The sequence below is a fragment of the Gobius niger genome, assembly GCF_951799975.1.
Source record: "Gobius niger genome assembly, chromosome: 8".
Taxonomy (NCBI): domain Eukaryota; kingdom Metazoa; phylum Chordata; class Actinopteri; order Gobiiformes; family Gobiidae; genus Gobius; species Gobius niger.
Genome location: NC_136859.1, coordinates 16,157,965 through 16,172,369, shown reverse-complemented (window position 1 = coordinate 16,172,369; position 14,405 = coordinate 16,157,965). Strand labels below are relative to the sequence as shown.

General features: G+C 43.7%; 1 protein-coding gene across 2 annotated transcripts in view; it reads right to left on the bottom strand.

Moving 5' to 3' along the window:
* kirrel3l (kirre like nephrin family adhesion molecule 3, like) overlaps nucleotides 1-10,358 on the bottom strand; it is a 35,811-nt gene extending 25,453 nt beyond the window's left edge. For both annotated transcript variants that reach the window (XM_079560838.1, XM_079560839.1), the window contains exon 1: nucleotides 9,845-10,358. In XM_079560838.1, coding sequence (XP_079416964.1) covers nucleotides 9,845-9,986 — 142 coding nt within the window. In that variant the 5' untranslated portion in view covers nucleotides 9,987-10,358. The remainder of the gene's footprint in view (nucleotides 1-9,844) is intronic.
* Nucleotides 10,359-14,405: the final 4,047 nt, after the last annotated feature.

Below are 14,405 nucleotides of genomic sequence, written 5' to 3'. Positions count from 1 at the left end.
AGCAGATTAAGCCCAGAATGAAGCCTGTGGAAAAGGGTAAACACGCTGGAGGAACAATGACCAACAGGCTGCACCTTATTGGATTGTAATTAAGTGCCAGGAGAGACGGCTCAGGGCGCGTTAAAGTGCTGTGGGACACAAGTTACAGCAGCACAACTCCCATCATCTGCCTTCTCCTACACAATGCCCTATTTCTTACCTATCTGCCTCTATTATTATCTCCTTCTGTCTGTGTGTGGCCACTATTCCCACATGATCCTCGGAGGACCGTTTTCCGTTAACAAGCCACTCGTCCCCTAGAGGAGACCGTTTGAGCAATAAGGTGGAGGGAAAATACAAGATGAAAAACTGGGGAGAGATTATTTGATATAGAACAGTTTTGGATTATGTGAAGGTGAGAGAAATTATCTTTTTTCCAAGCCTCCCTGAGGAGAAGAGCTTGTGGTGGCAATGGAGTGAGGCGGCAAAAAACCGATCACAAATCTTTTCTTCCCAATTACGGCTAATTTAAGGCAGGTCCTCTCTGTACGTGTGAACTTTCCCACTATGGCAGCAGCGCTTCTCTGAGAGCTCCCCTGGTTATAGAGCCACACACAATGGCCACTGCGCCTGCCTTTCTGGTTCGGACTCCTGTATGGAAGCACTAATTAGAGCGATCTCATTAATGAGTTGGCGCGAAGAGAGAAGGGGCCATCATAACCCAACATGGAAAGGAAGGGGAAGGGAGGAGGGGGGGGGGATGAAAAATAGAGAAGCCCCAGTAGAGACAGGCCATTGCCACCTCAGCAGGCACATAAAGCCATTCATTAATTGGTGTGAAAGCGCACACATGCAAAGAGCCACAGCTGACCAAAGCACACACTGTCGCGCCTCGGCTGGAGCAGACACACATCATAATGCTATGGGTAGTGCAAGAGCCGGCGGCCTGTTAGTGCGTTACCTGGGATCAAAGGGGGCGAGAGCTCACAGCACACAAGCCATGGAGCACTCTCTTATTTGTCAAGGCAAATTGAGGCCTACTGTTGTGTTTGTCCTTTGGCAGACTGTGGTTTTGCAGTGAATCTGCTTTCCGCCATCATGTGAGGCTCTTTGAAAACCTCCAAAGACTTTTTTTTCTCCTTCCAATTTGAACTTTCCGTTGTGATTCGGGCCCTTGAGCAATATTATAGCGATCCACATGACCACTGTCCATTTCCACAGCATTGCGGCAACGGTCACGGCTCTGAAAGGTTTTTTTGAATTGTGCCATTGATTCCTACACCCGAAAATCCCACACCAGTTTCGATACAAGCCCCGCTCTTTTATCACATGCTCAGAGATGACGCACACAGAACCAAAATGAGGAAAAAAAGGCGCACGTCCCCCCCCCCCCTTTAACCAACACAATATGGAGCCAGCTTGAGTTCCTTGGGGGGTTAAACAAAGGGATAAGGTCTAAATTGTCTTTTAAAGAACTCCTCAGCACAATAACAGTGAATAGGCTGGTGTGTCAGGGGCTTGTTTAGAGAAAGAAGGGGCAGTTAGTGACGCGGTGAATGGTTTATCTTGAAGCGTAACGGCTCAAAAGCTTGGCCCCCTAAAAAAAAACGGGGAAAAAAGCCTTCAATGACTCCTTCTCTCAATCCAGGCCTCCTCCAGCTCTCACACATCGGTCAGTGGTTTAAACATGATGGTGATTGAGTGGATTCATTAAGCACCTATTTATCTTTTTCCACAATCGCAGGTCCCCCGAAAGAGCGCTGACATGTTCAACACACCCACGCGCCGCCCACACGGCAACCTGAGCAGATGCACGCACGGGAACATCAAGTGGCGCTGAATAACAATGCGATTAAAATGTTGTTTTTTTCATAGAGCACAAACAGTACCGTGGCTGACAACACTGGGAAGATATCTAATTGCAGTCTCAGAACTTGTTAATAGAGGTCTGCGCTACTGTAAAGCGGGGTTTGTGTGCAACTCTTGCCTAAAGAACCTCAGCTTTTGCACTTTGATAATTGCCATCATTCAAAAATTGCAACTTTGATTTGGTTGTCAATCATCAAAACTTTGAACAGTACGGATAGTTCTGCTGCTGTTAGTCCATCAGCCGCACAGATATACAGCTTTCAAGAGTCCGTGTTCAAAAAAAATATGCCAAATCAATCAATGACCCCCACACGCTCACATTCACCTATCCCTTTCAGACGCAGCAGACAGGGGAATACTTCAAAGCAGCCGCCTCATTCCAAAACATTGCTTTGATTTTGGACTGTAAGAACTCACAGTACAAAACGTGTCCCGACAACTAAGTTCATTTGTTCAATCAACACGCCAGGTTCTGCTTGTTAAAGATGAAAAATATATGTCTTTTGGGTTTAGATTGTGTCAGGAGAATGCTCTTAGATTGCCCCTCGAATGTCACGGTCCTGCTGTATCTTGCAATTACCTTGACATCCCTTCCCACTGAACACCATCAAACATCTGTAGAAAAAGGCTCCTTGTGGGTGGTGGCCTGTGGCGAAAAGCCGTGTGCGCCACCTTTGACCCTTCAAAAAGCCCCTCCCAAACAAGCCACAACAAACTGCCTTTGATGTAACCAATCAGTGCCGGGATCTGCCTCCTTCCCACCATCCTCACGTGAGTCCATCCTCTCCCACCGAGCAGGTGCATTAAATGAAGCCACTCTTTAGCGGCAGCGGGCCACACCTCAAAGTGCACTCTGAAGAGGGCTTTCCTCCGCACCTCTCTCATCTTTTATCCCTGCGATCACCCTTCCCTCCCTTTATTACACTTTCATGTGAAATCGAGAAAGCTTTTTAGGTTCATCCACACTTTTTTGTCTCTAAATGAGCATCTCTCCCTGAGCCTTTTGTCTATTTCACTATACGTCTAATTATGCTGTCTCACTTATGTAATTAGAGCAAAAATAGATGGCGGCTGTAGCTGTGTAGCTCCTCGCTCACCCCCCCGTTAGCGAGCTTGAAGAAAACAAATTATGGAGAACAATAGGTACAAATGGCTTCTGCACCAAACCACATGATGGATGCAGCACAGGTTCCTGCATCTCACCCCTTGCTTTTTTCCCCCTCCCTGCTCTTGACTCTCTCTCCCTTCTCCATTATCTCTTGCTCTATACGTCTGTGTTTGGAAACAGGGGAGGACTTGAGCACTCTCACACCCAACTAGCCTATCATTGTAGGGCTGCATCATCTGTCTTCCCTTCCTGACTCTGACACTATATTCACACTGACATCATATTAGGCAAGGTCCTTTTCTTTCTTACGTTCGTTCGTTCGTTTGTTCTTTCTGTCTTTCTTTCTTTCAGCACTCTCTTTTCACTACTGGCACTCTCTTCTCCCTATCCCCCAGAGTCTTCTGTACGCCGTGGCTGCAAAGCAAACGCCTGGGACTTTCCAAAGCAAACAGGCAGCATCCTGTGTGCCGCAGCCCCATCTGTGGATAGTCTGAAGAGGGAACAATCGGTCCCTCTTCTCCTCTCTCCTCGTTCTCGTTCTGCCCCCCTGGGAGGTGGGACGCCGCACTGAGATGGGTGCAGTGTGCTGGAACAATGGCCCGAACGCTTTCTCCAACAGAGGTGTTAGGTTCACCTCGCAACCGCGTCTATCTGTCTTTGTGAGCACATGGAGCCCCTTATCCAAAACTTTATCCTAGATTGTGCTTGGGTAGCATTATGTTGGCTTTCTCCCTCTAAGGCTTTTGTTATTCTTATAATACCACTAACAAAACTATGTGCCCACACGTCCAAGTGCACACCGGAGACCTCATGTTTAGCTGGAGGTGTTGGGATATCATGTTTCTATTAATCCCCTTCAGAGTTGCCGCTGTTACACCTTTGTTGTTTCTTCACCTCTCCCTCGCTGCAAGAGAAAGATGAGCGGGTATGGCTTTCACCAACACAAGCATATCCATTACCTGAAAGGCACGGCTTCTGGCGCTAAATCCCTTTGACCTCTCCGCCTGGCTTTGCTTTCCTTTCCTCTGTTCTCACATCCAGCCCGTTGGCATCTCTGTTAACCAGAGATGGGCCGCACCTTCAGCTTCCCCGCTTGTCCAAATACCTACCGCACACCCATGTATTCATCACATCCTGGGAGATCAATAGTATTAACATGTTTTGCATCGAGGAAGCAGCCGCTAACAGTGCGATCAATTCACTTTGACTGACAGCGCTCAGTTGATAGCAAATGAGCTGCCTCTTCAAACAGACCTATAAATACAAGACTTGTGATTTACAATACCTGGTCATGACCTCTTCCTGTCACTGGACATCATTGTAAGGATTTTTGAATTGTCCCCCATGTATATCCCGAGACCTAATCCTCAAGTGGTTGACCAACTACAATCACACATATCCCCGGCTGTTTAAATGGTAAAGGGTGGTGGTGCCCCAGCGTACGTAGGCTCTAGTTAGTTAAGGACATGACATATTGAGGGAGATTGAGCTTCATTAATTAGACAGTTGGACTTTGACTAATCCGCGCAGAAAGGGCAAACAGACCCGGAGACACCACACAGTCATCCACTCACCTCTGACTCCTCCCCTTTGACCTCCTGCTCCTGGTGACTCACTCCTGTATGATGCGTGTATGTCATAACAAATTAAAACATCATCAACAGCGGTGGAGGTTATAGGGTTATTGCTATAATTCCACTTGCTGTTTTATATGTAATTGGGTTCAGCTCTATGCTAGAGACTATGAGCTGCCGTACTTTCCAGAATATGTCGCTCCATATAACATATATGAGTTACTCCGGAATATAAGTCTTGGCAACTACTTGAGCATGGACCGTTTACAAGTCTAAAGCCTAGAACGCCCTCTAATTGTTATCAGTATGAAAATAACAAACACGTGAAATTATATCTTTTGATATAGAAGTCGCACCTGAGTATAAGTCGCACCCCTATCTATCTATCTATCTATCTATCTATCTATCTATCTATCTATCTATCTATCTATCTATCTATCTATCTATCTATCTATCTATCTATCTATCTATCTATCTATCTATCTATCTATCTATCTATCTATCTATCCATCTATCCATCTATCTATCAATCAAGTGGCAACAGGAACATGACTTTTAGTAGACTTCTAACAAATACTACAATGCTGTATAAAATGGCACTAAAAGTACAGCCCTTCTTTCTGCTTTAATCCGTCGTTTAGCAAAAAAGAAGAAGGAAAAAAAAAGCAACTGACAGTCAAGTTGCAATCAGTGTACCATTCCCATCTCCACAAAAAAAAAAAAAACAGCTTAAATGTAAGGTTAAGGAACACGGCTGCTGTAGTGAACATGGCAACAGATATTGCCGCAACACTGAAGATGAATTTCAATTTGTGGATGGTTTCTGTGTCTTGGCAAGAGATATGAAAACCCTATCTTGCGGGATGGGAATTGATTGGAAAATAAAAGCGTAATGGTAGTCGCCAGTATCTCCAATTTTTCTACTTTGCTGATTTCTGAAATACAACGTTTTTTTTTTGTGACTCTTGAGTTTCGAGGGGCAATAAACGCAATCCAAGGATTTCCTAAATAGCTTCATGTGAAGATGACTGTTTACCTCGGGGGGACTGACTTAATGACATGCACCAAATTAATCCTTCCTCTTTGCTTTTTACAGTAGTGCGCTTGCAGAAATGAAACAACACATTGTATACTGGGTCGCCCACCAGTCTGTATGCAGATGATACCGCCTCAAGAGCTCAAACTAGGGGGGAAGAATAAGCTGAAGAAGACTCCAGGCAGTGGCAGGAAGCTGACACAGCCCTCCATTGTCCTATTCCTTGTCATTTCCTCCAACCGGATCCTCGCAGTGCCCTCAGAGGAAGACAAGGTGACAATGTGCGTGTGCGAGACAGGCGGCCAGGAGAAGGCAGAAGACAAAAAGCGGAAATGGCAGACTTGGGTTGAAAAAAAAAGAAGAAAAAAATAGGCTAAAGTCGCATCCTTAGTTTTAAAGCTAAGGCTACTTCCCCTGTGGAGCCAAACCTCAGAAGACATCCCGTTAAATCAGTAGGAGCTGATAACGATGCTTCAGGACACAGTGCCAAGTTCTTTATCTTTGTTTACCTGCGTGGCAGAGCTGATTAGGAGCAGGCAATAATATGAAACTCTTTTGTTTTCATTCAGTCTTTAGGGCAAGCGTGTATGAATATACAGTAACAACTTTGACTGCTTTTATGTGTTCAATAGTGTACACATTTCTACAGCCTTTACCAGCTCACACACCCATTTTTGGAAAATTGTTGCAACCACAAAAGAGCAAAATATTTGAGTTTCAAGTTCTGTAGAGCTTTATTAAGAATGGTAGATTGATAGATAGACTTTTATTTTAGGTTTCCATTCTTAGTATGAGCAACAGGCTTGGGCAGGACGACTTGTAAGGAGGATTTAGCCCATTGTGCATGTTTATTTAAGTAAGTGTGCACACCTTTTTACCGAAGCAGCAAATGTAGATCTGTATTGTTTAGGGTTGTTGATGAGGAGCTGATCAATACAGAGGTTATCAGGTGACAAACCAGACAATAGGTGGGTTTGTTGAGAGAGGCATCACCACAAGGATGTACGACGGAAAGTGGATTAATCGAGCCGACTCTAAGCACAAATCCGCTCTTTAACTGATTTAAGTACGGAGCAGCTCCAATATAAATCATAGCATTAGCCGCTATCCACAGAGTGAATCTTAAAAATTCTGCTACAATGTTCAATAAAACACTCGAGCAGCTGAACTATTACTTGGCTCCCATATAGACAGGAAATCAAAGTAGGCCAAAATTCATCTATATCTTTGCCATGACTGTGTCTCCTAAATAATGCACGACACTTCTGTTCGGGACTCGGCTCTGTTCAGTTTCTGCTGTGTCGGCAACTACTGTGCACATCGTTGCTTGCCGCTTGGCTGGGGTTCCTGCCTCGCAACTTTATGTCTCCTACTCACTTATTGCTAAAGGCTTAATATTAGAGAGGTGTAGCGAGAAAATTGGATATTTGTTTGTGAGACAGAAGGTATGCGGCGCTGTGTAAATGTTTATAAAAATGGCACTGAACAAAGAAAGATATTAATGCACTGGAATTCACAAAGTCTATGGGCGCCTAAACCTCTGCCAAGGCAGCTATAGAGGGGAATGCGAGTGATGTCACAGCATAGCAACAGATTGGCAGGTCTGTGCTGTTATTGTTTGATTTTGTCACTGAACGTTGAGATGTTTAGAACCAAAATGATGTTTGTGCATACCCTCTTTTCATATGCCATAAATCTAATGCTTTTGGAGATAAATATACTTAAGAGAAAAGACAAAGTGGCCAAATGTGACTTCATAAGAACTTAAAGGCGGTTTAAAGGTAAATGAAATGTTTTTTTCCTTTGCCAAGTAAATGCAATTAGTACCAAATCCCTCCACACTTCTTGTCTAATGGACCTGCACTATAATTAATCATTTTGTCCTTGACTATTACTGACCTTTCTTCTGTAATATACTGCATTAAATACATACATTTCGGTATTTATTATAAAAAAGACTCAGCAGCCTTTCCCTTATCCACAGCACAGTACTGTAGTAGAGATTTACTGTTTTGGAGTTTGATTATGGAACCATTTGTGCAACATCTGAGTATTTTCTGCTTGGTGTGACTCTGTTGGCCTCAAAGAACAGTGGTTCCTAAAATATGCACAGCTGCCCAAAACAAACCTCAGGGGTGAATCTGCCCCTGTGTCCAAAAACATATCAGTGCGTCACTAAAGAGACGCAAATGTGTGGTAATGGGGGTAAGAGGAGATGACGGGGCTGAAGTAACTCGTGATCTTGTGTACCGTGTTTGTTTGTATGCCTGTAAACGTATAATCTGCCAAATAACTTTGGCCTATTAAACAGATACTCTCCCGCCCCTGTAGCCCCCTAAGAGGGCAAACAGACTTGTGAGGAGCAGCAAGGTGGATCATTTCTGTGGCGTTACACTATGCAGTGAGACAGGAGAGGCGACGCGACTTAAGAGGAAAAGCAGAGAAACTTGTAATCTCCACTCGCAGCCTTTGAACTTGGCCCGATGAGAAGCAAGCGACCCAAAGCAAAAGGTTTCCAAAGAGGAGCTCACTGAAGATTACTCGGAATACTGATGCAGTGTGGAATCCAATTCCTCTGGGAGCCCAGGGGACTTTGTGAGAGAGTAAATTATCTGTGTAGCATGGCGCCACACAGGCCTACTTGTGGGTGAACTCTGTGCCTAACACTAAGTTTAAAAAGGCGACCCTTTAAAACTGCAGATGTGTTTGTGAATGCAGCCAATTTAGAGCATCGGTGGCTCAATGTGCGACTGTGCCACAATAAATGAGGCCTAGGGTCTCTCAGGCTCTAATTAGGGCAGCTGTTAGGTTCCCATTATGTGTGTGTGTGTAAGAGGGGTGTGTTAGTATAGGACCCTTCTCATCCAGCTGTTGTTAGTGCACCAGGGAGCAGAGGTCCACTGGTGTCAAATCCCACCCCCTGCGGCTTTCAATAACGACAAAACCATGCAGAACTGAGACTAAAAGGTAAAGTTGTACTGACAACAGCAAATGGTGGAGTTGACTTTGCCATTTGTGAGTCTGTTTTGAGTATGAGAAAGTGTGTGATAAAAAGCAAAAGCTACAGGCAGTCTAAAACAATCACAGACTATATTATTCTCTCTTTTGTCTCCCCCTCAGAAGATTTCAAACTGTGCCCACTCTCTGCCATGCTGAATTCAAAGTGATTCCTCTGCATTGGTTTATTTCGGTGTCTGATCACTTAGCAGGCTTGCAATTAATTGCAGAGTGCTTTTTGTATTTGCAACATGACATTTGAAGCTCTAAATTATTCAGCTAAACCAGTAGATCAGAACCTTGACACAGTATAATGGGGTTATTTATGCTGGATGGAAATTATGTTTTGGTTTCCTAAAACTATCTCTTTCATACAGGCTAGAGGTAAAAAAAAGAAAAAAAGAAAAAAAAAAGAAAAGGAACTAATAAAGAAATCATGCAGCTTGAACCACAAACAACCACATCTGGAAGATTTGCTTTTCTGTACTTTTTGTTATATGAAAAGAATGCGTTGTGGATACTTTTAAAGCTCTCTATTGAAAGTTGAGACAGGTGCGCTTAAGTCCGGGGCATTTCAAAGGCAATGCTCACTTTTCTTTCTCCCCTTAACAAAATCACATGCCCGTGAGGCAGAACACGCCTGAGCTCCAACCTGGCACAGTAAACTCACCGTTACGCACAGATTCTATTCATCACGACATCGTCAAACCGAGCAATACGAGACAATATATAACAGGACCAAACAGTACAGCGCGTAAAACCATCCACTTTGCATAAATCCCACTTTAGTTGTGAATATACAGTAACGTCTCTCGTGGAGCGGGACGCATGCCCTCCGTTCCAAGCCGCGACACCACTTCAGCCCGCGCGGATGCTCAACAGTTTAATTGCGTTTCGCTCACAATTGCAAACTGCACATTTGAATCATGCAGGACACCAAAGCCCATGCTGTTGACAAAATAATGGAAACTGTACCGCTATTTCCCCCCAGAAACCGAACTTTACGCCATGCGCACACGTTTCACATTACCATGATGAACCGCGCTACTCACTAAATGTCCGCATCGCACCGACTCTGTAGACACACAAACTCTACTTTAAAGGCAAAACTCAAACTACTATTTAATGACAAATACATTTCAGCAGTACTGTAGCACTGCACCACACGCGCAGCCCCTCAACCTCCTGATAATTACTTGACGCAGCGCGCTGGAGTGGACAGTATAGTTCAACATTTAGATATGTACTCCATATGAGTAAACAGCGGATCAAAAGACGTACCTGTGGCCATAAGGCTGAAGACAAGGAACAGGCTGAACATGTTGCGTGGTGCTGCGGCCGCTCGGTGACTTGTGGAAGGCTTCGCTCTCCGCTCCGATGCGACTGTGCTGCTACGGTCCACCACGGCACCACAGTCTCTCATTCGCCGGACGCTCAAAAAGGCGCAGTCTGCAGTACAATCCAGTGTAAAGAAAAGAAAGAAAAAAAATGTCTCCGGACACTTGGCAAACTGTTATTGATACATCTCCATAGTTGGTAACTTTCCTCCGCATCCGCTTTTTTCAGTCTCGTTCAATTGCCACGGTCCACTCTCGAACCTGCGTGCGCGTACTGAGCTCCGTACACAGCGGTCTCTCCTCTATCCACAGTGAGTGAAGTGAAGTTCCTCTCTCGCTCACACCCCGCTCCTCTCTCCTCTTTTCGCTCTACTCTTTCCAACAGGGGAGATGCGCGCTGACTGTCATCTGCTAAAAAGCGGGGTGCACTAAAATCTGGCACGGGCTGAGTCTGTCTGATGCGTGCAACGGGAGGAGGGGGGTTACACACAGCGACCCCCCCTTCCCTCCGCCTCTGGGGTCCCACCATTGGCTGAGAGGGTGTCACGGGGAGGGCATTTAAAACACTTTTTTCCCCCTAACCCCGGACCTTAATGGAACGCGCCGAAGAGCAGGGTTTTTCTTTTTTTCACGGAGCAAATACGCAGTGGTATCCATCAACAAAGTGTGATGTGATGATGGACGTGAGTGGTCAGGGCTTTGTTGTGGATTGTCACCATACTGTCACCACGCTGCGGCAATCTGGTGAGAGAAAGGGAGCGCGTTTTGTGTGGGGGAGCGCAGATGGTGCCACTGCTGATGTTAACACAAAACATACTGTAAACTTCAACATCAACAAAGTTTGCATTATTTTACCTGTAATGCAGATATCAAAGAGAACTTACCTTTGTGCAACTACAACTGAACTAAAGTTGGACTTTTGCATGTTAAAAAAAAAAAGTATTGTTGTCCCAACCAGGAGTACGGGAACCTTGAGCACTTGGCAGCAGTGTTAGGGGTAACATATTACAAAAGTAAGTTACAAAATAAATTACTTTTTTCAGTAATTATGGAACTATGGATTACTTAAACAAAATACGGGAACATATTAATCACTACAATTCAAGTAACTCGAGTTACAAGTGCAATTAAATGGTTTGTATTGAAATGCCAAACTGCCCCCAAATAAAAGCAGTATGCTAAATCTAGTTGGATAATATTATAAGACTTAATGTTGTCAAAACAAAACAGGGAAGGCGAAGGAAAAGGAAATCTTTGACTGCACTTTTGCTCGGTTGCATTATTTCAGTTTATAGTTTGCCAACTTAGAAGTAACTCAGAAGTAACTCAGAAGTAACTCAAAAGTAACTCAGAAGTAACATAAAAGTAACTCAGAAGTAACATAAAGTAGTGTAACTCAGCTACATTTTTGTAACAGTAATATGTAATACAAACAATTTAAATTTGGTATAACGGGAACTACTAATATAGAATATATTACAAATTTAAAACTTGCCCAACACTGCTTGGCAGAGGGTACTTGGAATGACCTCAGATGAAATAAAAGGTGAACTTGAGTAGAATTTCAATATTAAGTAGTTTTAATCTTAATTTGATTTAAAATGTATTGATTTAATCTATGGTTAGTTGCTCAGCTTGTTTAAATGTTGGCAGGATCCTCGAGTTAATAAGTATAATAAGTTAATGCGTCAAGAGGTATGTGAGACAAAAAAGGTTGGGACCCACTGTGATACCAGTGGTTTCCAAAAACATGTGCGCATGCAAAATCATATCACAGCCGAAATGTGCCAACGATTGCGTCAGGAATGACATCTGGCAGAAAACCTATGCCAAGTCAGTATGCAAATTGTTGCAAGCTATAAGACAGTTGATTTAGTGAGACGACCACAGAACTCAAAATGCCAACAGATGGGTTTACACTGCTTATTACTCTGACAACAAATGCTGATTTATGTGCAGATTGTGTGTTTTGTGATTTTGTAAAACATATTATTAAATGTCATTTGTGTACAGCAATCAAAACAATAAAACCAATCCATTGATTTGTTTCCCTTTCTTAGCTTTATAGAGTGTGGTCCCATGAGAGCTGTAATGCCACAAGCGGCCACTGGGTGAAACAGGCAACACTTCAATACACATTCACCACCGATTCATGCTTAATCCAACTGGGGTCACAATACACGTAATACCCAATCTGATTAACAGATCTTTGTTGCATGCTGATATGCATGTTAACAGTTTATTTCCTTGTGTGAAAAAAAAAGTCTTTTTACCAGGCTACAGTGATCTTCTGCTTTGAATGATGACTCTTCAAAATGTGTATCCTGTTTAATTCGTTTCCAGATTTGGGGGAATTAATTAAGGTGATTTATGTGTAAGCATTTGCCTTAGAGCGTGGATTAGCCGCAGATGTTTTGCCAAATGGTGTAATTATCACTTTACTCACTCTGTCCCAACTTGTAACAGAAAACATCATAGATCAAGTAGCATCGCTGCCATCATTCACAGACATATTTACCCAATCGCCTGCTTTGTTAGATGCACATCAATCCAGACTGCGTCACAAAATACAGAGCAGTGGAAATCTACTGCAATATAACTTATTAGAGAGACTTTTCACAATGATTCTCGGGCCTGGCGTATACACACACATGAAAATAAGTGCATCCTTACCACTTCTGTTAAGTGATTTCATGGCTCAACCAGACCATCAAATCTTAAAATCGAGATTGATTGGTCTCTTTTCAGAACAGTGGGTTATTTTTTTTTTTCAATATTGTAACAGCCTTTTTGTTGGGGCGAAAGACTTTCACGTCCTGGAGGATATATCTTCCTACCATATAAATCTTCTCCAAATGTAGATATGCCAGGAAAAGTTGGATGTGAGAAAACCTATCATACAGTATGTATTACACTAAAGCCAGGAGGAGAAATCATTACCATGTTTCAACAAAAGGATTCTCTGAAGAGGTGAGAGGAGCGCAGTCTGCCGCTGGCCCGTGGCTGTTTACATGCACTCGCTTTGATGTTCTTCATTAGTTATTCAAGGAGCTATTGATTAACTAAAATAATAGGCCATCATCTGGTTAATCAGTCTTTCACTTGTATATTGTGGCGAGACGCAGCTTAATCTAATCTTAACACAAGCCCCTCCTCCTCCTCCTCTGTTCTCTCAGCCCCCCTACCTTCTTCACAAAAACACACAGCCCATGTCAGAACTAAGCCAGGTGGCAAGTGCTGCAAAGGATGGTGAAAAATTCATCAAAGTGCATAGAGGCGGTTTCAGAGGACCTTGTTTAGATTCCACACAAAAACAGTGAGGTTTTTCTTCATTTAATTAAGGGTTACTGTGTGATTAGGGCCCACTCCTCACACGGGCATGCCCCCCACCCCCCCCCTTCTAAACAGTAGTTCTTAAACACTGTGGGGACGGCCTTCCTGTTTATTGCCTCCCTGTAATGGAAACATAAGGGTCTCCTGCTAGTAAACACATGTTGATGGGAGAAACAGCTTGCGCAGCTGGGAAGCCAAGGCTCGGTTAGTGCGAGCGAGCACATGGGCAAACTGTCGATGTGTGCGTGAGACATGAAAGACGGGCATAGTATTTGTACGCCGCAATTTTGGACCGTTTGGAGAGCGATAGGCAGTGGAAAGATTGAAGAAGGAACAGTGCGCGCGTCTGTGTCCCAGATTGTGTGAAGGCATCAATGGGGTGACTAAAGGCAGGAGCTGGGGTGAGCAGTAAAACAGCGGGGGGGGCTGCCGACAGTTGTGTTGTGATAATAAAATCAACAAGCTTTGTGCTAAGTCTGTCACCAGGCATGAGGCTGCGATTGAAATGCATGATCTCCTATGGCTCCACAGATGGAGATAGCAGGCACACAAACATGCTAACTTTGCATAGGTTTCTTCCAATAGAATTAATTATGCCAGTCTCGGTGGTATCGAATGGAGGGCGCCATGCTCCCTGAGCTTTTGAGCCCGTGAATAATTTATACATAAAAGTGGAGTTTTCAGCTGTGCAGGGGTTATTAATAATAAATATGGTTTGATATTTACTAAACTGTTCAGAGGGAGCACGGGGTGACACTGAAGATGACGTTTGCATGGTAATTGTAGAGGTCATAAATAAGGCATGAAATAGCAATATATGGAAATACGATTCGCAGCTAAATGAGAATAATTAAACTAAATATTGTCCCAGTCGCTGTTTGACCCTGGGTCAATTAAAGCGCCGGTGTCTGTCATGATACAAAGGCGCCAAGTCTTCATCGGACAACTGTCCCGTCTACCTCCTGTCCGGCCTCAAAACGCATCTGAAATGAAGTAACCTACTGAAACTGATGGGAAACATGTGGTTAAGTCAAAAGATTTTCAAACAAAATATAATACGGGCTCATTTTCACAAGAAGAGACACTCAGTCCAAGGTTGTGTTGAGAAAACACGCAATGGAAGTCAAGGAATGTGAGTATTGTTTTCATTCTAAACTGTGCCAGTGTTTTTG